At 39.6% G+C, this 22,559-nt stretch overlaps 1 protein-coding gene across 1 annotated transcript in view; it reads right to left on the bottom strand.

Annotated features, from left to right (window-relative positions):
• DCAF1 (DDB1 and CUL4 associated factor 1) overlaps positions 1-22,559 on the bottom strand; it is a gene marked incomplete at both ends in the record, with an annotated part of 47,674 nt that overhangs the window by 15,496 nt on the left and 9,619 nt on the right. Inside the window, 15 exons of the mRNA XM_079540467.1 lie at positions 3,532-3,636; positions 4,752-4,825; positions 5,616-5,720; positions 6,206-6,299; positions 6,777-7,010; positions 7,862-7,946; positions 9,159-9,241; positions 9,928-10,126; positions 10,925-12,185; positions 13,601-13,725; positions 15,354-15,523; positions 16,366-16,575; positions 17,535-17,714; positions 20,179-20,337; positions 22,150-22,251. Of these exons, the coding sequence (XP_079396593.1) occupies positions 3,532-3,636; positions 4,752-4,825; positions 5,616-5,720; positions 6,206-6,299; positions 6,777-7,010; positions 7,862-7,946; positions 9,159-9,241; positions 9,928-10,126; positions 10,925-12,185; positions 13,601-13,725; positions 15,354-15,523; positions 16,366-16,575; positions 17,535-17,714; positions 20,179-20,337; positions 22,150-22,251 (3,186 nt within the window). The remainder of the gene's footprint in view (positions 1-3,531; positions 3,637-4,751; positions 4,826-5,615; positions 5,721-6,205; positions 6,300-6,776; positions 7,011-7,861; positions 7,947-9,158; positions 9,242-9,927; positions 10,127-10,924; positions 12,186-13,600; positions 13,726-15,353; positions 15,524-16,365; positions 16,576-17,534; positions 17,715-20,178; positions 20,338-22,149; positions 22,252-22,559) is intronic.

Below are 22,559 nucleotides of genomic sequence, written 5' to 3'. Positions count from 1 at the left end.
GCAAACGCCACGCAGCACTTGCGGGCCACATCAGTACATGCCCTTTTCTTTGCACCGTCTCTTCAGAAACTCCTGCTCTGCCTCACTACAGCAGACAGCAGAGACCAACCAGTTAAGAAAGGGAAATAAATAAAGAATCAAATAAGCTAACAAAAAAATGGTACAGCATCTGTATCAACAGATCAAATATCCATCTTATTTTTGAGAAGCCTAAGTCTGAGTGTAATCAAAGCAGTGGCAAATGCAGGAGGAAGGAGACTGAGTAATGGGGAGCTCAGCTTAGTTCCCTGCAGACTGAACATGTGAATACTTGCATGTCACTGATGGATCCCTTTCAATACTCATCCAACAGTAAAATAACACTGCATTAAAATTTTTTTTAATAAATAAATATATAAATAAAAAATAATTTAAGCTAATGAAAGCTCAATGCAGGACTAGTATTCTCTACAAGAGTATAACATCCAACAAATAAAAAGCTCATAAACTGGCTGCTGCCAAGTATGTTACCTCTTCACCCTCCCTCAGTGACCACACCAACATCCATGCAGCATTCATTATGCTTAACAAGGCCTGACAACACTGGATTACCTATCAGAACTAGGAAGAGGCAGCTTTCCTAAGATCTAATACGTAACAGCCAGCTGACATAACAGCACTGATGCTCTTCTCAAACACTTCAGGCTAAACCAGAGATCTTCATCGCAATCAAACACAAAGACAGCAAAATCAGCCTAACAGTTTAATTAGAGGGTAATTTACCTAACTGATCAGTTGGTTTTACAAGGTTTAACTTCAGAAAGGGGAAGTAATATAATTGTTTTGCTTCTTAAATAAGAGAAGGCATTTAAAGAGAGCAGGAGTACATTGCTTATTTTTAAGGGCTCAGTCTTTGCTTTTTGAAAATTCAGACCTATTGCTGACACTTGTCAAAACGCCAGGTAGATGTTCTTGCCCACAATTCTTTTGGTTAACTTTCCTCAAACCCAAGTTTTTAAATGTGACTTTCAGCATCATACGATGTCCAAGCAGGGCTTACACAAGCAAACATGCTTCTATTAGAATGTTTATTGCTTTCTGTACAGGTAAAAAAAAAAAAACAAACCTGTTCTCATGGGCCAGTGTATGTCATACACAGAAATATAACTGCAGAAAACCAAGAGTGAAGATACAGGGGCCAAACAGATTAATATCTGCTCTGAAACTCTTGGTCAGAGAGATACCATAATTAACACTGATTCACATTAATTTTCCCCCACACCGATTACATGAAAAAGATCAAAAAGCCAGAAGATATTTTAGAATATCTGTGACAAGTTTCAACAAGTTTGAAAGCATATTTCCCATATTTCAAAGTCTAGATCACAGAAAAGTAACTAAGAAAGCAGTATACTCTTCCATCTGTGTATGTATATACAGATAACCTATTTTCATATGGAAGGGAGTTATTCCAGTTGGCTTTAACAGAGAAGACAGCTGGAGATATTGCATTTATTCTGGGAATTTTCTACATCCTGCTCAATTGTCTCTCCAGAGACAAAAGCTATATTCTGTAAACCTAAATCAGTCATAAGGCTTGAACGAGCCCGACTGGACAGCAATGTACAGCAACAGAACAGAGAAAACCTTGCTGTTTACAGTTTGTTCTGTTAAACACAGATTTAACAGAATTCGGATGCACAGACATTATGTTGAAGTCAAACTGCTCTTACCAAGGAAGTTAGATTCCAATCATCCCTAAGAGACAGATCCTGCCCAGGAGACATTTATACACTCCAGAAAAAAAGACTACAAAAAAGAGCAATGATGAAAGTATTGACTAATCAGTTTTAGTTTGCAAACTAACCCCAGACACAGCTTTGCTTGAGTACTCCCATCAACTTTACTGATAAGCTTCTAGCACGCTTAAATTATGCCTAGGGCCACATTTATTTGTACAACAGGAAGCTTCCCCAGACACATTTAATGGATGACAGATCTCTTATCATTGCTTGGTACCTTTATGTTACAGCCTAGAACCAATAGCACTCAGACTTCGTTCTCATCACAAACAGAGATCTCCACTTCAGCTGTCACTTACCAGTGATATCACAAAACAGTGTCCCAATAGCTGGTAGTTAATCGTTGTACAATGCAAAATTAATTTTTGCTACAAAGTACTTCTTGAGATTTCACAAATAGAATGTGAACAAGCTTCCTAAAATACACTTTACAGAGACAAAAATGGTGGAAGCAGAGACAAAAATAGAACCTAATGACTAAAGGGAAGCACTAGATGGCTATAAAGTAGAAATACTTCAGAAGGAACAGTAATTTTTTCCCCCTGCTCACTGCTTCACAGGAAATTCTATTCCTCACTCAATCTAAAAGTTCTTCAGCTGAATACAAGTTGCTAAACTGAATCCTCTAAGGACAATTACAGTGATGCATGATTTTCTAAGAACCCTAAAAGTTCAACTTTGCAGCTCACAGAGATAAGTTGTGTGTGTAAACTATTGCTTCATCTTAAGAACGACAGTGAAATTCTATAAGTAATGACTAGTTGGAAAAAAAAAAAATTCCTCTTTCCATGGATCTATTGTCCAGTCTTCTGAGCCAGAAAGTAAGTCTCAGCCTAGCCTCAAAGACAAAAAGAGTATGAAAAAGCCAGTTTTCCCACACATAAGCATATGTTCCGCTGTTTTTTTTTTTTTTTTTGTTTGTTTGTTTTTAAAAAAGGTACTTATTGGAAAAATATGAAGTCAGCTTTTCTCATAGGAAATATAAATAAATGATTTCCTACAATGCAGACAATCAGAGAAAAGAGAATAATGCATTTAAAATCTTTGAGGAGCTGAAGCATAAAGTTCTTGCCTGTTCAAAAAAAAATAAAACACCAAAAACATCTGATCCCCGAAGAGCTACAAGTTTGTCTTTGATTCTCATTATATTCTTTTAAATGTTCTGCACTGCTCTGTATTCTACCAACAGTGCCCCAAGGAGCAATTACTGAAGTTCTTAGCTCTTCTGTCAGGTTGTTAGAGTTCAAAGTGGTTGATCCGAGAAGGAAAAGCAACACATCCCAATGTAAACCTAGAGCTTTATTTAAGACTTGTAAGGCGTTTTGCTGTCTAGAAGTAGTGTGCAGTTTCACTGCATTACTCACACACCTCCCTTGGAAACTGGTGACAAGTTATATTCCACTGCAAGACCTGGGCACACTCAGATTGAAGAAAAGGAGAACCTCAAAATACTACTGTCTCTACTGAACATCAAAGTTCTTTAAATAACAAGCAGAACAAACAGCAAAGTTTGTGATCAGGATTAGAACATCTATGGAAATTAGCAAATAAATTATCGCAACAGTTTATAGAGTGCATAATGACAGATCCTGTACTGATAGTTTTAGCTTACACTAAAAGTAACAATGTCTGCACTGCATGAAATGAACACAAATGAGGCATATGAGTAATAAACGAGCACCTATGGCCTCTCACATGTAGACAGGTAACAACTACTCTTGAGCATGCAGGTTAATGCTGTATTTCTCACCTGATCTTCTTCTTCATCCTCTTCATCTTCTGCCAAACGCTGCCTACCCACTTCATACAGTCTGCAAACTGTATCCATGTTCATGGAATCCATGCTGCCTTGGTTCTGAAGAGGAAATGCCCACACAGCAGTTAGTCCCAGGAATTAACTATTGCATTCACATTTAACACTCTATCTGGTCTCAGTTACAGAAACATAACCAAAACCCTCCCCTCCCATTTACTAGCATCTATACAACTAGCACTAAAAATGAGACTTTTCTGTTTCAAGGACTAACCCAGCAGTGATACAGTATCTACTTTCTGCTTCTGTCATCCATCAGTTATATTCTTATGAACTTAAAACCTTCACTGGATTCAGACTTTAAACCTTTACTGGACCCTCAACACACTCAGCTAGCTCTCACCTAGCTGCACAACACTTCCTTTCTCATCTGTTTCCCTGCTGTGAACACTGAACCATGTGAAAAGGTTAGAAGATGTCAGATAACAAGAGTTCCAGAAGACAGCAGTCTGATCCCCATCAGCCACTGCTACTGCATGTCCTTAAGCAACATTTCCAAAGACTCCTATATTAGAAAAAACATTCTTATACTGGCCTCAGCACCCTAGTTTAACTGCAATATACAAAGTATTAAGTTGGCAAGATTTTAAATTAGTCTCTACTTATACACAGCTAGGTTATAAACTGAGCACTGACAACATATTAAAGAGCACAGAACTAGATTCATTAGTTTAATGTAACTTCCCTCACAACAAACCAGAAATTTCACTCAGTAATTTTTGCTTCAAATCCTTAGCTTCTGGGATTTTGCTAGGAAAGCAAGTGAATAAAGAGAAATCCAAAGAAAAGATCTATGGGGTGTAAGAAGTATATAGCATTTTCCAGGCACTTGATGTAGTGCAAATTTTAATTCTAAACTGTGCCATAAAAAGGAAAAAATGCATTTATGCTACTGAAAAGCAAAGATGCTATACAGTATTTAAGTAGGAAGCATTTTAAGAAAGAAGGCAAATGCATTTGAAAGTTAAGAAATCAGAGGAAGAAAAATAAGACAGCTTTTAAGTTAAACTGTTGGTGGACAACAAGAGGTGAACAGCACCTTTACCACCAAACCCCCCACCACTAGTTAGCATGTGAATTTAACAGTAGGTTTTCACTGAAAGTTCTAAAAAGAAAAAAGACTACAGCTATGGAAACCAGAAACTTAGCTCCTTTACCTCAATGACAGCCAGATAGCAATCCTTGCTGTCTGTGCACAAGTCAAAGATATTCCGCTTTACATCTATGGTAGCTGGAAAACATTGCAAGATGAATTCAGTTAATTGCATATTACTTAGTGCTTGCTGGGAGAAAATACATATGTCTAAAAGTAGGTAACAAAATGCTGGGACAAGAAGCAGTCAAAGTAAAAGTGAAATGAATTTTGTAACTAGCTCAACCTGTAATAATTTTTGGAGACTGTCATTAAAAAAATTGCCTAGGAAGTTCTTAACCTGATCTCCACTGTGCTTTTTCCCTTCATACATTTATGGGCTTCCCTAAGCACAAGAAGCAACTGATAATCTTTCAAGACAGGTGGCAACCAGGGGACTGAACTGTATCTCCTTTCAACAGCAAAAGTCACATCTACATTTACAGCAGTAACAGCTACAATAGCTGCAGTATTGCTGCAGCAGCTTTGCAAGCTGTAGGCCAAACTGTCAACATTTTGGACTACCAGTATGTGAAAATACTGAAGAGAAAAGCAAACTAGCAAGAACAAAAAAAAGGCCCTTCCTGAAATTAGATTAATGATGTCTCGGCCAAGTGACCTACTATCTCAGATTATGCCCTACTTGCAAAAAAGAAAGGAAAATGAAGTCAGAAATTCTCAATAGCAGCAAGTAACAAAGTCACACATTGAACAGATAATATACTTGGACTTGTTTCAGCATCAAACAACATCTACTCTTCAATCAGAATAGGTTATAGCGGAATTTGTTTTGCCACAAATGCAAAGGGGAAAAGGAACTAAATATTACTAAGCAGAACTTTCAGTAAACCTTCAAACCTCCATATCAAGCTACTTGCTCCTCATTTACCTATGGGTTTATAATCAGTTGCATTGAACGTCCTGAAAGAAGAGCCAAAAGGACTTCTCATTCTCTCCTCCAGAAGTTCATCTTCATCATCTGCCTGCAACATAGCTGATACAAGGAAAGATTATTTCACAGCCCCATCTTCCATTTGTCACCAACTTTAATCAACTTAAGATCAAACTCTGACAAGAATTTCCTTTTAATAGCTTAGCAAGACTAATTTGGTATCTATTTTTCCAGAACTGCCTTCACACTGTAAATCACTGAAGCTTAATATGGAGGATAAAATTACATTCTCAAGCATCATCAGGACTGCTGTCACATACATTTTCTTTTTTCAAAAGGTTGATCTTTTTTCTTTATTTATTTATCTCTCAAGCGAGTTGCAACATTGCAGATGTTAGAGAAAATTGTCTTTGTCAGCAATACACACTGCATAAGCTCCCTGGGAAAAAAAACAACCACTAAATAGTTCACATATACCAGTAAGCTTCGCAGTTACACCCTCTGAAGCTTCCAACTTCACTGAACAAACATCCAGTTATTGCTATCAGAGATGTCCAAAGTGAATAATTAAGACTGAGAAATCCTACCTCCATACATAACTGTGCCCGTATAGTTGAAGACCACACGACACTGATCCAGCGCAGGAACTGTATGTAACAAATGGAAAGTTCGGAGGTCCCACTGAAGAAATACAGGCTAAGGAGCAACAGATCATTGAAAGTGTCTGTTTCCTTTTCTGTACAGCGCTGAAAAGATGATTAATTGCTTTCAAGAAACCTCACTGACGCTCTCTCGCAAACTCAATAGAACCAGTGTCAGATTCTAATACTACTTTCAAAATCAAAAAGCTTTTACTGAGGACATCATTCCCAATCGTGAGATGCTACTGCAGTAGCTTCAAGGTAGATCTTGGTAAGGAAATGGAAGAGAGTAAAGGTATCACTAAGTGCATTAGAAAAAAAAAAAATCTCTCTCAAGTATTTCCATTAGTTCAAAATCAGAAGTATAGCCCAGATTTAAACTGTGTGGCTGCCTGAGTCCCCATTTACTTGATTCCCAGACAAAAGCTGTTGCTTCTGAACATAATTTATAATACATCAAACATTCTTCAAACAAATTATTTAGGTTTCAACACATTATCATTATGGCTGAGGATACAATTTCTGTGTTGACTATGACCTCTAACCCATTGGGATGGAAAACACCACTGATGGTCATGTTGAATTTATCAAACTTGTGAATGGCTTGTGCTGATCTGACATCCCAGAGAACACCATCATTTAGGACAAGGTCATCAGTAGGGTTAAATGTGGCACAGTTCTTCTTGTAGTTATTGGCGAGATCTGGGTTAAACAGAGTCAATAGCTTGTTGCCGGTCTGAATATCATAGATCTTTTAGATTAAAAAGAAAGAAAAACATTAGTCACAAGCTGTAATGTACCTGCACATTAACACATTCCATCATTTAGATCACTTCTAGAATCACCCCGGCCCCATTTTGCTTTATCATTTCAAGCAAGGAAATTCTCAAGATAACCATCCCTCTGTCAGTCTTAAGCAGTTCTTCCCAGCTGGAACCTAAGTGTCACATGTTTCAGCCAGCACATAGATTACAACAGGCTCGCAAATATATTCTAACACTATAAGGATAACCCCATTATGAAAAGTCAGACATGAAGCTGCAGACATAAATATACCACCTTGTCAGAGCCTATTTCAGAAACAGAACTGCTTTCCAGAGCAGACAGTATTTACAAATATCAAAACTGCAAAGCACAAGGTCAGGGAATGTTGGAAACATAACTACACAAAAGAAGTTAAAAATCCTGGTATCTACACTGAAGGACAATTTTCTGTAGTCTGTCCCAATAAACTGTAAAAAAAAAATAATAATAATAATAAAAAAAAATCTGTAAGACCTGGAAGTTGAAAAGGGCTTTAACAAAGAACAAAGGCTTTATGACCATTTCACATCAGTTTAATCTGTAACAGCCTACAGAGCCCAGCCCTCCTTCAAACTCAAAGAAACAATTCTCTAATATGGACAAACAATCTGTTTAACAAATAAACACAATATACAAACTGATCTCACTTCCAGATTATTCAGCTAAGAAATGGGCAGGAATTAATAGTTTGCTTAAACACGAGGCATTTATACAATATGGTCAAGCTTATACCCTTAAACAGAAGAAGTTATTTGCTATTTTCAAAGCTTCACAACCATGGCTCTTACTGGTACTTACATGGGCAATGTCTCCTTTTGTGCCAATGACTCTATCTTGAGAGTGCTTGCTGAACTCCACATATTGGTCATCAGGGAAGGAATGCCTACAAGTAGAGTCAGTAAAGATGTCAAGGAAATGTAGATTCAAACTACTAGTGAAAAGACTTGCCTTCACCATTGATTATGGCATACTACAATACTAAAATGCCCCACTGGCATTTGCAGGGAAGTATTTATTGCAAACACAGTCTTTCCAGCAGATCTATTAAAAAAACACAATCAGCAAATCAATAGGATCATAGAATGAATCATAGAATGGCTTAAGTTGGAAGGGACCTAAATATCACGTAGTTCCAATCCACTACGGTGGGCAGGGCTGCCAGTCTCCAGATCAGGCTAGACAGGATCCTGTCCAACTCAGCCTTATCACATGCATACAGAGATGAGGCATTCACAATCTCTTAGGCAACCCGTTCCAGAACCTCATCACCTTCAAGTAAAACTTCTCCCCTACATCTCCCCTCTTTTAGATTGAAGCCATTTCCCTTCATCCTATCACTATCAGCTCATGTAAAAAGTCAGTTACCCTCCTGCTTGTAAGCTCCCTTCAAGTACTGGAAGGCCACAATGAGGTCTCCCTGGAAACACGTAATAAAATTACTACTACAAGAGGTCCAGCATAAGTGTAACACTGTTTGCAGGAGTGACCAACAAACCGCAACAGGAACAGTCAAACACATATACATGTGACAGTATGTTGAAGTTCTTGTCTGAAGAATGCTCTCTAGCTGACTTACACAGGTCACAGCAAAACTGTTGCTTACAACTGAGGTAGATGATAGCCCAATCTTTTAAGGAACAAAGAGCCTTTCCTCCATGTTCAATAAGAACAATTGTAAATACTAAACTCAGTTTGACATAGCTTCCTTTGGGATATCCAGGTCCAAAAATTTCACTATGCAAAACCAACAGGTTATAAATTCTGTAACTGGTTACAAAAAGTTTGTCAAGATGACAATCTTACCAACATAAGAATAAAAATACAAACATAACTCTCTGCCTTCAGGAACAGGGGTCATCTTACTAATCTAATTGCATTAAATGACTCTCCAGGTAAGTACAATTTTCAAATATGTTTGTACTCAATTAAACAGGGAAGATATAAAAAAAAAAAAGTGTGCTACTTTTCTCATGTTTTCACAACTGATACTGGTGGAGCTGCGCTGTCCTTCTATTTCACAGAGCCTGTTCTTAGGGATTCTGCCTATATTGAATGTTTCCAACTAAATACCCAACAGAGATCAGAATATACTTACTTCATATCAAAGACAGACTTCATTCCCCACAACGCAGACAGAGGTTGGCTCCACGTAGCAGATGTCAGCAATAAGGATCCATCCTATATTTCCATACATCCATATATTTCCATTTCAGATAGGAGCGGAGGGGAAAGGAAGGAAAAGAACACCAGGAAAAACAGACGTCGTTGTTTTACTTGTGCACATTAATTTAGACTGAAATTAATCTTGTAAGAACTACAGCAAGTTTTGTGCTCACCACACTGCTCTCATGGGGATAATGTCTCAGCATTCAACATTATACTGAGAACTCTTTATGCTACACAGATGAAGGAAAATATTACAGGTAACAGTGGGAATGGTCTGTGAGGTTAACAGCAGATAAAAGCAGGATGACCTCTGCCTGAACTCTGATGACCTCTGAGTGGCATTTTTTCTGCTTTAAGTTGAAACCATTCCCCTTCATCCTATTACTATCAGATCAATCTCTCTCTAGAATCATCCCCTGAAAGATTTTTTTTTCCAGTTTGATATATTCTGGCATTATATCTCACAACTCTTAAGTCACTTTAAAACCCTGCATCTCCTCAATAAATTATCTTGGGAAGAAAATAAATTACAGAACTCAGAGAGGCAGTATGTAACTACTACTGCAGTACTTTGTTCACAGGCACTGCAAGCCAGCCAGAAGGTGCACTTGAGATTTATATATCCAGATGTGCCCCAAATATACCAGGCTTTAGTCTATAGGAACTTCAGAACCCAGCACATGTCTCTAATTACTCACCCTTGACGGCTCAAGATGTGTGATAGCAGAGTTATGGCAGTTGTAACTTGCCTCTTCCTGTCCACTGAATACATTGTATAGTTTTAACTGCCCTGTGCAAGTACCCAGCATTAAGAATCGTTCCCGTGCAGAAAAAGCACAACAGGTAAAGCCACTCTCATCCTCATTTGCTTCCCGGAACACAGATATTGGACGGAACCTAGAGAAGGTGGAAAAAGGGTTACTGGAAAGAACGCAAAAAAACAAAATGGAACTACTGCACGAAGCGATGATACTAAAACCAGTCCTCACTAATTGTGTAGGCTGAAGTTATGGTTTTCTTCTAAGACAAACTAAATGTTAACTATAAGACTACTGGTCAAGTGAGAAGGTGACAACAGCGTCTGCAGTAATTCTGAATTTGTCTTGCATGATCAAGTACTTCTGTTACAGTACATCATTAAGATGAAGCTTTGAAAGCTGAGTCTGCCTTCAAAGCTGGACAGCCAAAAACCTGAAAATGCTGCCATTTGGAATTTTTTTTTTAAAATACATCATTTTCCAATGGAAGGAAAGCCACGTAAAAAGTCTAGCAACTTGCTGTGCTGAAGATTAAGCTGCAAGATAAAGAATACACATTCCATTGTCCTCCACCTTTCACAAGGTCTGGTCTGTCAGCAAAACAACCTCAAGGGTATGCTCTCTCCTGTAAAACTGGCATTACATACCTTCCAAAGGAGAACAAAGAAATATGAGCTTCATCAACCGACTTTGCCAATTAATTCATATCACTAATCTCAGAAATTAGTGTTTTGTATGCTTAGTACTGACCCTTAGTATAAGAGAAATGGAACTTCTAAAATTGCCTTGCAAAGCTCTGCCATCTGCCACTGCTGAATTTAAAACGCTTGTCTGTCCAAGGAGGCTACGCTGTGGGATTCCACAGCCTGATTTCAGGCAAGGCTTATTGGCATAGGGCATGCTCTGAGAGGGAGCACGAAACATTTTTCTTCCTTACCTGCTAAATATAAGATGTCTATCAAAGCAGCCACCATCCACCCCTCCGTACTTCGGAAAGGCTGCCCTGCGGGTCAGCCGTGAGGTAAAGTTAGTTGGCGCTTGGCGCCTCTGTTTTGGCTCAGGACATTGGTGGGGAGTAAAGAGAGAGAAAGGGGGACAGGTAGCAACAGGGTTTTTGCAGCGGGCATGCTGCTCCCTAAGGTACTCTGTGATTATACTGTCCAGTGTGGGTGGGGAAGGAAGGTGTCTGTCCAGCTGCTTTTTGATAGCTGGGCTCTGGCTGTAGGCGCCATGGTCCGATTTTTGTCGCAACACTCTTATTTTTCTGCTGTTGCAGGGAGATGGCCTCTCCCTTACAAAGCTAATCCTGCCAATCAGAGGAGAGTTGCTGGCATAAGAAGGGCCTGGAAGGGCAAGTGGACCTTGGGATGCAGGTGGCCTTGCCTGAGCGTGGACAGATGTGGCAGCAGAACCTACAGAAGTGTGGCTACTCAAACGGGCTGAGATGCCATTAGCTATGCGAGGAGTGCGAGGCAGGGCCACGGGAGAGGCAGCAGCCGCAACGGGGGTGAAGGCAGATGAATGGGATGCTGCAGTCATGGGTAGGTCAGCCTCTTTAGTAAGGATAGATGCGGTTTCTCCTAGGCCCTTAGAGATGAGATGGTTCCGAATCAGGAGCAGCAGCTCCTTCTCAGGAAATGTGATTCTTGACTGAGCCACCACATCCGCTTTCTGCAAACGAGCCAGGGAGACATCTGTGCCAATCAGCAATGGCTTCCCAGAGACACGCTCTATCAGTTCAGCAGCATATTTACAGAACTTCACATGCTCACTGCGCTTGTCCTGAAGCACTGGCTCTTTCATCAGCTGCTGAATTTGACAGCTGCTGAAGAGTGGGAGCTTGCTGATAATCTGCCGGACAGTACTGCTGCGTGAGAGCCCCACCAAGGCTTTGCAGGCTAATGCTCGGATCTGGTCAGCATCTGTGATTGGCATCTTTATAGACAGCAATGACAGCAGCACTTTGATGCCATTGTTGGACTGCACTACATTCCACATCTTAGCCAGTGTATGCTCACTGCTCTTAGGGGCCTGAGGAAGCTTTCGCCGAGGAGTTCCAGAGATGAATTTGCCAATACTGGAGATCCGGTTATCTGGGCCGCAGACACAATTGATGATGATCTGAAGGGCTGATTTCTGAATCTCAGCATCATGGATGAAAAATTCACCCTCAGCAACTCCAAGGATGATACTAATACCTAGTGAGGGAAAGAAATAATTTCTTTAATACTCTCTCTGTAACTTAACTGATGCAGCTTTAAGAAAGGGAGTCTTTCACAAATCTGAGAAAAATAGCTCATTTCTATTCATTCTGGGGATTTCTGAAGTTGTTTTTTTTTTTTTTTTTTTTTTTTTCCTAACTAGCATAAGACACATTCTCTTGCCTCCCTGACAAAAGTTTTTTGTTTTTGTTTTGTTTTTAAACACTCTCATGCTCCTTCATCAATATCAGTAAGCAAGGACTCAGGCATGGCACAGGATTGCCATCTCTGACATACCTGGCACAGAGAAGATGCATAGGCATGCCTCTAATTCTTACTACAGAAAGCAACTTCTGCAGAAGATATTAACAACGTAGACAAGAAAGAGAAAAGAGACTTTGTTATGAAGGGGAAAAAATAAATAACGTCATAGCTTCCTAAATGAAATTAATCTACATGTTTCACGTCCACTTCAGAAGATTAAAAACTTAGAGAAACAGGTATTTAGTCCAGAAAAAGTTGTAAGCAAAATACAATTTCTTTTGCACAAAACCTATCATCCCTCTTCATTTCACAGAGTCAGGATCTCTTTAATACATAGGCCTTAGATCTGACCCAGGTGCACTTCATTCATGTGCATACTGAATACTGAAGCCAATTAGACTGTAACTTGAACAAAAGCAGAGTATAGAGTATAACTCAAACAGAAGAAAGGCTGAGTGAACTGGTACTGTTCAGCCTTGAGAAAAGAACACTCAGAGGGGGATCTGATTAATGTTTATAATTATCTTAAGTGTGGGAGTCAAAGAGACATGACCAACCTCTTCAGCGGTCTGTGGGGACAGGACAAGAAGGAACTTCGTCACAGTGAGGGTAAAGGAGCGCTGGAGCAGGCTGCCCAGGAAGGTTGTGGATTCTCCTTCACTGGAGATATTCAAATCCCATCTGGACACCTACCTTTGCAGCCTGCTGTAGGTAGCCTGCTTTGCAGGAGGACTGGACTCGATGATCTACAGAGGTCCCTTCCAGCCCCTACAATTATGTGATTCTGCAAAATCTATAGCAATAGTTCTCCCATATTTCCAAGGAGACCTAAATTTCTGGGAAGCCAAGGGAGCCTAATAGTCCCATAACAAAAGCAAATTTGCCTGCATCTGTACTTAATGAGCCCTTGAAAACAAATGTGAGTCACAGATCATACCTTCACATTTATAATACAACCATAGATTAATCACGACAATTTTAACTGCAGTCTACTCTCACATTTACCTGTATCCCTAATGATAACTTTGTATACATTATTTTAACCCTTTTTCTCAATGTAGCAACAACCAGCTGAAAAAAAAAACAACAAAAAACACATAGAAGGCAATTGATAACGGTGCGATCAATCAAGACCACATTCAGCTTACCCACAGTGGAAACGGTAGATCCAGCTTCATCTAACACATCCACAGGTTCTGCCAGCTGTAGTTGGATTTTAGGAACCACAGTCAGGATGGCTAGCACATCCAAAGCATAGCGCACTGTGTCATTCCTGAAAGCAACATGAGAACTTCTTAGAAGTGTACTCTAATAACAAATCAACCTGTCATATCTGATATTTTTGATGATGCTTTCTGATCAATGTGCTGCTCCTAAAAGGCTGGTTCTCATAGAAGATACTGCTCACATACTGTAAATACACACACTATCAACTGCAGTTTGGCATGCATCTCACCCTGCCCACAGGCTCCCAGAAGCAACACAATTTTGAAATTACAGAAGCACAAAGTAGACTTATCTACAAAAGCATCCTAAGCTTCTTCACCTAACCTAACTGTACGTATCTCAGTTTAAAAATATCCCTGTCTAAAAAACTTCATTGCCAATGAAGTAGAAAAGTCTTCTCTCTGAAGCGAAGGGGAGCTGTCTGTCAAGTTTTATTGCTAAACATGACATAGATAAAAGCAATTTCAGCACCAGATTAACAGACACAGGTATGTGGAATATACCCGCTGAACATGAGGTGGAAGAGCAGAACAATGGAAAAAAAGAGAAGGATTGATGGCTTGTAAGCCTGTATGGAAAGGTTGGAGTTAACCCAGGCTGCAGTTAAGAAACAGCTACAGAGAATAAAAAGCAGGAGAACTGAAATCACCCAGGAGAATGCAACTTGAGAGAGAGGGAGGGAGGGAAGGGACTGCAAAAGCAGGACAGATTTCAAAGGCTTTCAAAGCTAAGCTATGCAAAGAGCTCCTGTTCACAGCAGAAATAAGGAGAAGGGAGTCCTGGTGACAAGAATACAGTTGATGACAACTAGCCACAGCAGACAGTGACTTATCAGTGAACTACACCAACACTCTTGAGATCAGGTGCTCATTAGGATAAACAGAGGCTGAAACATTGCATCCATCCTCCCTCTGAACTGGGGACAGGATCCTAATAGTATCTCTACCAGAGTCTGGTACAGTTCCCTAGTAAGAGTAAGAGTGCTGCAAATTTTGGGGTGGGCTGTGGGGGAGCAGGGCCACAGAAAGATATCACCACAGTGCCCCATACAGGAGAAAACTAGAAGTAGAATCACAAGGTAAGCCTCTCCACAAACATGCTGAGTTTAAGAGTTGGTGGTATATCATCTAGGGACACTGTTACTGTGTGTTGAGTTCATCTTCAGACTTTTTCCCCTCTCAAATATTGGCTTGTTGCATATTCACAACTCCTCTGCAATGTAACTACTCAGTATATTTCAAGTATCAATAAGTGAATAAAAGTGATGCAACAGAGGACTGTGCATAAGCTAAGCCCACTTCATCCAGATCTTCCACCTCTTTTCCAGGATTAGATGTGTCTTGACTTCACCTTCTACTTAAAAGGTTTTCTAAAACCCTTCTATAACAAAAAGATTAGCAAAGGAAGAACTGTGCCTAAGCTATACTGTGATGCTGGTTTCTCAAATCAAAGGTGCGAGGCACCTTGGTTCTTCAGGATTCTCATGGCATCTCTCCACCTCAAGTTTTTAGTTCTGCTTTCCACTATGCTTTTATAAGCACCACATAACCACAGCATAGGCCCCTACGACCTGCCTTGCACGCTTTAAGAGAAGGAGGGAATCTAGAAATTCAATGACTATCCTGCCCAAAAGTCACAACTTACTGCTCTAAAGAAATACAGCAGACAGCTCACCTTGCATAGTACGTCTTCCAGTTACATGCTATTGAAATGAGCTGAAGCATGAGCTGGACACAAGACAATTTAAGGAAAACTTCTGCTGGCTCCCAGTAGAGCTGTGCTGGCCCATACTCGATGAGGAATTCCATCATCTCTACAATCTGCTCATGAGTGTAGGAACAGGCCTGCCAGAAAAGGAGTTGGAAGCATTAGAAAGAGATCACTAGAAAGAGAACATTAGAAAGAAATCAAGTCTTTCACCGCTGTGATTTAAACTGAAAACTGGAGTCTTATCAAAGTTGAAACTATTATTTTCTTGCAAATTATTTACTTTGTTTTATTCTCTGCTATAGAAAAAAAATATCCAGCAATTGCCATGGTAATATGCAATAATAAGTTTAATAATACATTTTCCTTCTTTGCAGTCCTAGAAAGCTTAGACCAGTTTAAAAAGTTATTCTAAAATTCTAGTCTGCTTTTAAGCTACTGTGTAGTAGCTACCAGATTATCACTCAAAAGAATCATATGAGAAAGTACACAGGTCTGAGAAATATTCAATTAAAGTTTTTAATTTCTGACTACAAAATATACTGAACGGCATTGCAAATAAGCCTGCATTTCAGCTCAAAAAATATCTTCTAATCAAACAGCTTACACACATTAATCATTGAAAAATACGTGATTTTTGCAAAAGTGAAAAAGTGTTTTTTCATTTCAACTTACTACAATGGAAAGCCATTGTAAATGAAGCCAGAAACCAGAAATGAAGGTACTACCTCAGAACAAAAAGCCACAAATTTTTTTTAAAAAAAGTTATAAATAAACAAAACACCACACATTTTTGCAGAAAGAATGAAAAAAAAAAAAATTAATGTCTAACAACAGTATTGCTCTGCTCATTCCTAAAAAATACAGTCTCTGACAAGTATCATTTATCACAACCAATTAAAATCATCTCAACATTTTCAATCTATGTATCTATAATGCAGACCTTGTTAACGTGGGGAGGTTGCAGCATGCTGCTCACCTTGTATGGGGGCTGTGGATGGACCAAAACACCACCTTCAGTGCGCTGGAGTGACTGCTTCACCTGTTCAAGTTTGATAGCAAGGTGGGCTTCAAAGTATCTCCGCAAGGCCATGCAGGTGTGCTTCCCAGTCTGGCGACTGGCAAAGATCTCATCATCACTCAAGAGAGCTCCTTGGTCTTCCAAGTTTAAGATTTCAAGGGTACTTATCTTCAGTACAAAAGTTGAGTGGAAAGAAAAAAATTTCATCAGTTCACACTTCAGAAAAAAACAGCACCTACAATTCTCAGCTGCACTTGTATCAAAACCAAACTGAGTTTGCTTATGTGTCATCTGTACCAGACTCTCTCAGGCACAGAATGAAAGCTTCTTCTGTTCAGATAATATTTAAACACAAAGTGCTAAGTCTAATAAGAACCATTCCCCCCTTTCACTGGAAATGCAGAAAAAAATCCAGAAGTTACATTAGCAAATGTCTAGAGGCACTGTTGTATTATATTAGGCATTATATTGCACAACACAAGTGCTTACACCCTGCAGTGGCAAGGTCTCTGAGTTTGTACCAACTCAAGCTATCAGGACTGCCCATGCCATGCAGAAGTACCAGTTTATCATAGAATCATAGAATCACAAGGTTGGAAAGAACCTATGACACCTTGCAGTTTAGTAGCTTGTGAATAGCAATGGTAGTGGGACGACAGTTGGACTAGATGATTTTGTACAGTGTAACAGTGTATGTTTGTGTCCATAAGGTACTGTGATTACCAAGCACAGCACAAACACATCTATACCTCCCTCGGAACAAGGTTGGATGTATTTGTATCCAGAAGGGTGCATGACAACATGACACACATGTGGAATGCTGAGAAACATCTGAACTCTCCCACTAAGCCACCACTGGCAGAGAGAGCTCTGCTTAACCTAGGAGCTGCAACAAAAAGCTAACAGGAAGTAGCAAGCCTCTGAACAATGATCCTGTTATTCACAAAAAGAATTCTCCTGTCTGTTACTCAGAAAACTCACCTCACCTTTCCTACCTTTTGAGAAGTGAAGAGGAATAAACAAACAAGCTAGAACAAAACCAACCAGAACTCTCCGCACTTCAGTAATTTCAGAGGGTGCAAAACGTGGTTTTAACCCTGTTCAACACATAAAACTACAAGTCTTACCAGGTTAACCAGACGACGAAGGCCATCGTGCCTGTCGAAGAGCTCCAGGACAGCACGAAAGGAGAAGCAAATGGAGAAGAACATAGTAGCATGACAGCAGCCTGAGGCATGGGAGCACTCCATTAGCCATAAGGTGTAGTTCACCACATCTGAAAGCACATTATGGGGGTGCATGCACACCTAGAAAGCGAAAGAACTTTCTTGAGCAGGACTTCAAACACACTGCTGAGGACAATCTGAGGAGGATGACAGTTCTTTGAAACAAAGAGGGTACAACTGTCCCTAGTGTAGCTGGGAGTAACTGACATCTGAGACATGCAACAAAAGCCCCATTTCCAGACCAGTGAAACAAGGCCTCAGTGAGACTACAAGAGCATCATGTGGAAACACAGGACTAGCAACTGGTCCATCCCTGACACAAACAGGGTAAATACAACAGTCTTCATAAAGTAAGATTCCAGAGAGCCCTTCTGCATATTGTTTCAAAGCATCTGAAGAGAGTGTCACTAGAGCCAGAGAAGACAAGTTTTCAGCTAAGAAACAAAAATTCTTCTGAATTTAACAGCACCACAAACTATGCTGAAGTTCTAGTAAACTCTGGTATCAAAGCCAAGGGGAACAGCAAGGACCATCAAGTGCTAATCTAAAGCTTGACTTTCTCTTGAAATAGACAACTCAGCTGGTCTATTTCCTCAGTCCTGTCTCTGAGATGGGCAGACCACATGCTCAGAGCTGCACTTTGACATTGTTTATATCATTTATTAGCTTCTAACCCTCTGTCAAGGTCAGTGCCAACAAGAACTGCGCAGGGAGCTGAAGCACCAGCTGCTTTTATGCCAAATTAGCAGATTATTATTATTTTTTTAATCCCCTCTCTCTGTATGTTGAACACTGACAGAGGAGACTGAGTAACCAGTTCCAGCTTTACCTCCACCCAAAGAGATGAGTCTTGGCACACATTAAGTACAATGAACTGCCACTCAAAACTGGCTTCCTCTGAAATATCCAAAGACAAGAGAGGAAAGAACACATATCTGTTCTACCAAATATTTGTAAATATTGGGAATAACGTGTGGTAGATAAGAAAACATCACCACGTGCAGCTACATAACTTTATGACATGCTGTGAGGACATGAAGAAGAAGCAATGTCCATGCAGCACCCTGCCAGAGCCTTTGGTTTGCCATTAGAACAATCATGCAAGCAACAAGTGCAACCAGAAAAAAAAAAAAAGAGCAGTTTCATTTGTCATAAGAAAACTCAGAGGAACACCAAGCAATACATATACAGCAAGGATCCATTTTCTGACAAAATGAGCAAAAAGAAAGAAAACATTACACTCATTTTGTCTTTCTTGCCTTCATAAAAGACATGACACAAAGACAGAGCTGTCAATCATAGCTACCAAGAAGTTTTTGAGTTCACCCATATAAATGCCAGCAGAATCCTCATATATAGGCACTTAACCTCTGCCAGTCAAGTATATATGTGACTAAGAGTGTCAGACATGTCAAATCGAAACACTCAAGACAGTATTCAAAATTCAAAATGAGCAGAAATGTAGAGTTACTACTTTAAATGGTTCAGTTTTCAAGTGAATTAAAAAAAAAAAAAAAAAGCACACAAAAACAGACAATTCCAAGACAGGCCATGAATGGAAACAGTCATCACTCATAAAGCAGGGCAGCTTTAGAAGGCTATAATTTTACAGTTGCTGTGAATGAATCTCAGAGCAGGATCCTCCCATGTGCCAGCAGTAACGTTTACAAGCTGGAAGTTCATTTTTTTTTCCCCCCTCTCTCCTTCCCTTGGCACAGCTGCAACTACAGAATAAACTGGATTCGTTGCTGGATCTGGTTTAGCACACAAGTGCTGCTGCCAGTGTGAAAAACAGAAACAGAATCACTGTTTCAAGTATCTGGGAAACTGAAGATTAATGGAAGACTGATACACCAGTCTACTGAAAGATTCTTGCTGGAAGAGCAGTAATCAACTGACAGGAGGAACCTTTTATGATGCATTTTTTAAAAATACTGAAATCTGAGGTGAGCAACTAGTCGTCATTATCAGCTGTTTCAACACTTATAAACTCAGGCCAAAGAGAACTCAAAATCCTTTAATGCTGTTTCCTGCACGATGCATCAGTCTTCTGCTGCATGGCAACACCAAAGGAATTGCACTGATGTCTGGAATCTGACCAAGGCACCATATAACACTGACGCTATCCACACCTGGAGTGTGGATGAGGAAAAAAAAAAAAAAAAAAAAAAAAAAAAAATCAATCTCAAGTACAGGAGAATGCTGGAACAGGTGGGAAAGGAAAGACAGGTGAGAAAGGAGTTTTTCCTTCTTCTGGGAAGGGGAACAATAGAGTGAAAAGGGTGAACGGAAGTAATGAGGCAATGCTAAAAACAGAGAGGTCTTCAGTTACGTTCCCTGGGAACTGAAATTCACACCCTTGAAACAAAATACTCAAATGCACCATTATTTCTACATTTTCTGTTGCTTTGGCACATACCAGAGACTCATGCAAATTTGCTTTTTAACTTAGGAGATATTTATCTTATATTTGAACAAAGGCAGGAAGACTAAGTCCCCTGAAATCATTAAAATTACAGCAGTTACGCTAAAGAATGAATCTTACCCTTTCCATTGCATCTTGATTGTAAGATAAATAATACAAGCACATGGAAACTCCTGTGGCTGCCATGGAAGGACGAGGAATCTCCAGCAACTTTTGCACTCCTCCGTGAGCAACAAACTCGGTTGCAAACTTGTTATGCAGCAGCAACGATGCCAAATGCTAAAGAAAGAAGAAAGCAGATTGTTCAAACTGTCATCAATTCCTCCCTTCCAGCTGTAGAAAAACAGATTAGCAGAAAACAAGCACTCCACACTTTATCCACTTTATTTCCTCCTTCTGTTACATTTAAGTGCACAGTGTAATATCTGGCCTACATATAACTTTCATACAGCACTTAAAACAATTATGTCTCCTTATTAAAAATATTATCAGTTTAATAAGTTATTTTGCTTCACTAATGCCTGAAGAAAACACTAATGTTGAGGGCTGGTTTTTTGTTTTTTGTTTTTATGTTTTTGGTTTTTTTTTCCTCGCTAGTGTATTCCTTGTTGGTGTACTCTTGAGACAATAACTGACACTCCACAGTGTTAAGATTATCACCAATCCTGCTGGAAAGAAGCAGACAACCCTCCTCCTCAACTGGTCAATTTATTCCATTGCAGATTTTGGGAATAGGCTTCCACAACCTCAGATCATTAGAAATAAGAAATTCTTGCTTGCTTGCTGAGTCTAACTTATCACAAACATATGCTGTCCAAGTCTTTCCTTTCTTCCCCACTCTGCACATCTGCCCTTCCCCTTGTATCAGCACTAGCATTCATTAAAGTAGCAACAAAACTAATGCTGAACTGATATAAAAGGTAACTCGGGGTGTCTGAGGGCGAAATGAGCACTTATCCACACTTGCACCATTATATGGCTTGCTACACATCTGCCTGAACATTATGGCAGGCACAGAGTTGAGAATGACACCGCAGACATACAGTAAATAAAGATGACAAAATGAATAGACCGATGGTATGATTTTTTTTTTTTTTTTGTGCAGCTTTTTGTTTGTCTTCTGAACAGTTTACTTGTGTACCTCAATGTTGGTAGTCAGAAATGAACTCTTTCCAGTCTGAGAAGTTCCCTTTAACTATGCAGAATTAGAAATGTTTCTTGGATGAAAACAAATTAGAACTTAAATGCCACGTGTCACATTTAGCACATTTTCAGTTACAGTACGTCACTAGATGCTCCAAATAAGATTGACTTTTAACATATTCAAGAAATAAGCATACAAAGATAAACAACAAGCAAAAAAAGACAGCAATCACTTTGTTTTACACTTTAGGAGGAGACAGGAAGAATCACTGCAACCCCCACCCCACTCACAGCTGAGGTAACCTACACCTTTTGTAGGAATGTTCCTGCTTGGAAATAAATTTGCAGACAAATGACAATGAAACAGAAAGATTATACTGGAAGACTGAAGCCAGAGAAGTCACTGTGGAAGAGGGAAGGAACTCATAGAAGAATTAATTGTTGTGCTGTAGGTTTCATTTAAAAGAGGGTTATCCTGTATTTTTTTCCCCGTATTTTTGGGTGACAACTAACTGATACAGCAGTTATGTGTGAGTGATTTCAAACGTCAGGCTCAAGGATGGCATTCTGGAGCTACTGGGATTAGGATGCTTATGCTTCTTACCCCTCACAAATATCCCAGGCAATAACAGGAATCCCAGAGCAGTAGTAGTGTAAGGTTTTGATGGAAAAAGAAATTTTTACCACCTTTAGATCAGTAAATGGCAGAGGAAATCAATGGCACTTCACCCACAACTAATAATAATAATAATAATAATAATAATAATAATAATAATAATAGTTTCAATACCCAAGAATTATAAAAACAAAAACACAGTGCAGCCAATCCCAGGGGACCCTAGTATACATGCAGGCCTAAGGGAGACAAACATATGCCTTTGATGCATGTAAATACATTCCATGATTTTCCCATTTACAGTGCAATTTTGCATTACAGAAGTGATTTACCTTAAGGGCTTCAAAAGTAAGCAGCACATCATTGGTTCGTTTCAAGTCAATGTAGTACATCATCAGCTCCCTTGATCCCAGTTGCATGAAGATGGGTAATAGCTGAGAAAAATAACATTGGGAGGCTAGCTGAACATTTCACAGGAAATTCAAGGTCTGTTTTGGCTTTTACTCTTTCAAACCCCCGTTTCCCCCTATTGGCAGATACCTGTTATGAGAGGTCAGTGGTAACCAGCTCCATCCATAGGAAGCAATAAAGGTTAACAGACCTCTTGTAATACATCTGCTGACTGCAGCAAGGTGCATGACAGCTGCCACAGGAAATCTTAAGGCACTCCTTCAAGTGCAGCTATCGTAAGTCCACATAGGTACCACCCTGGTGATAGGTTCCACTTTCCATCTGTGCAAAG

This window comes from Tetrao urogallus (genome assembly GCF_951394365.1).
Source record: "Tetrao urogallus genome assembly, chromosome: 10".
Classification (NCBI taxonomy): domain Eukaryota; kingdom Metazoa; phylum Chordata; class Aves; order Galliformes; family Phasianidae; genus Tetrao; species Tetrao urogallus.
This window is presented reverse-complemented; position numbering and strand designations above follow the sequence as displayed.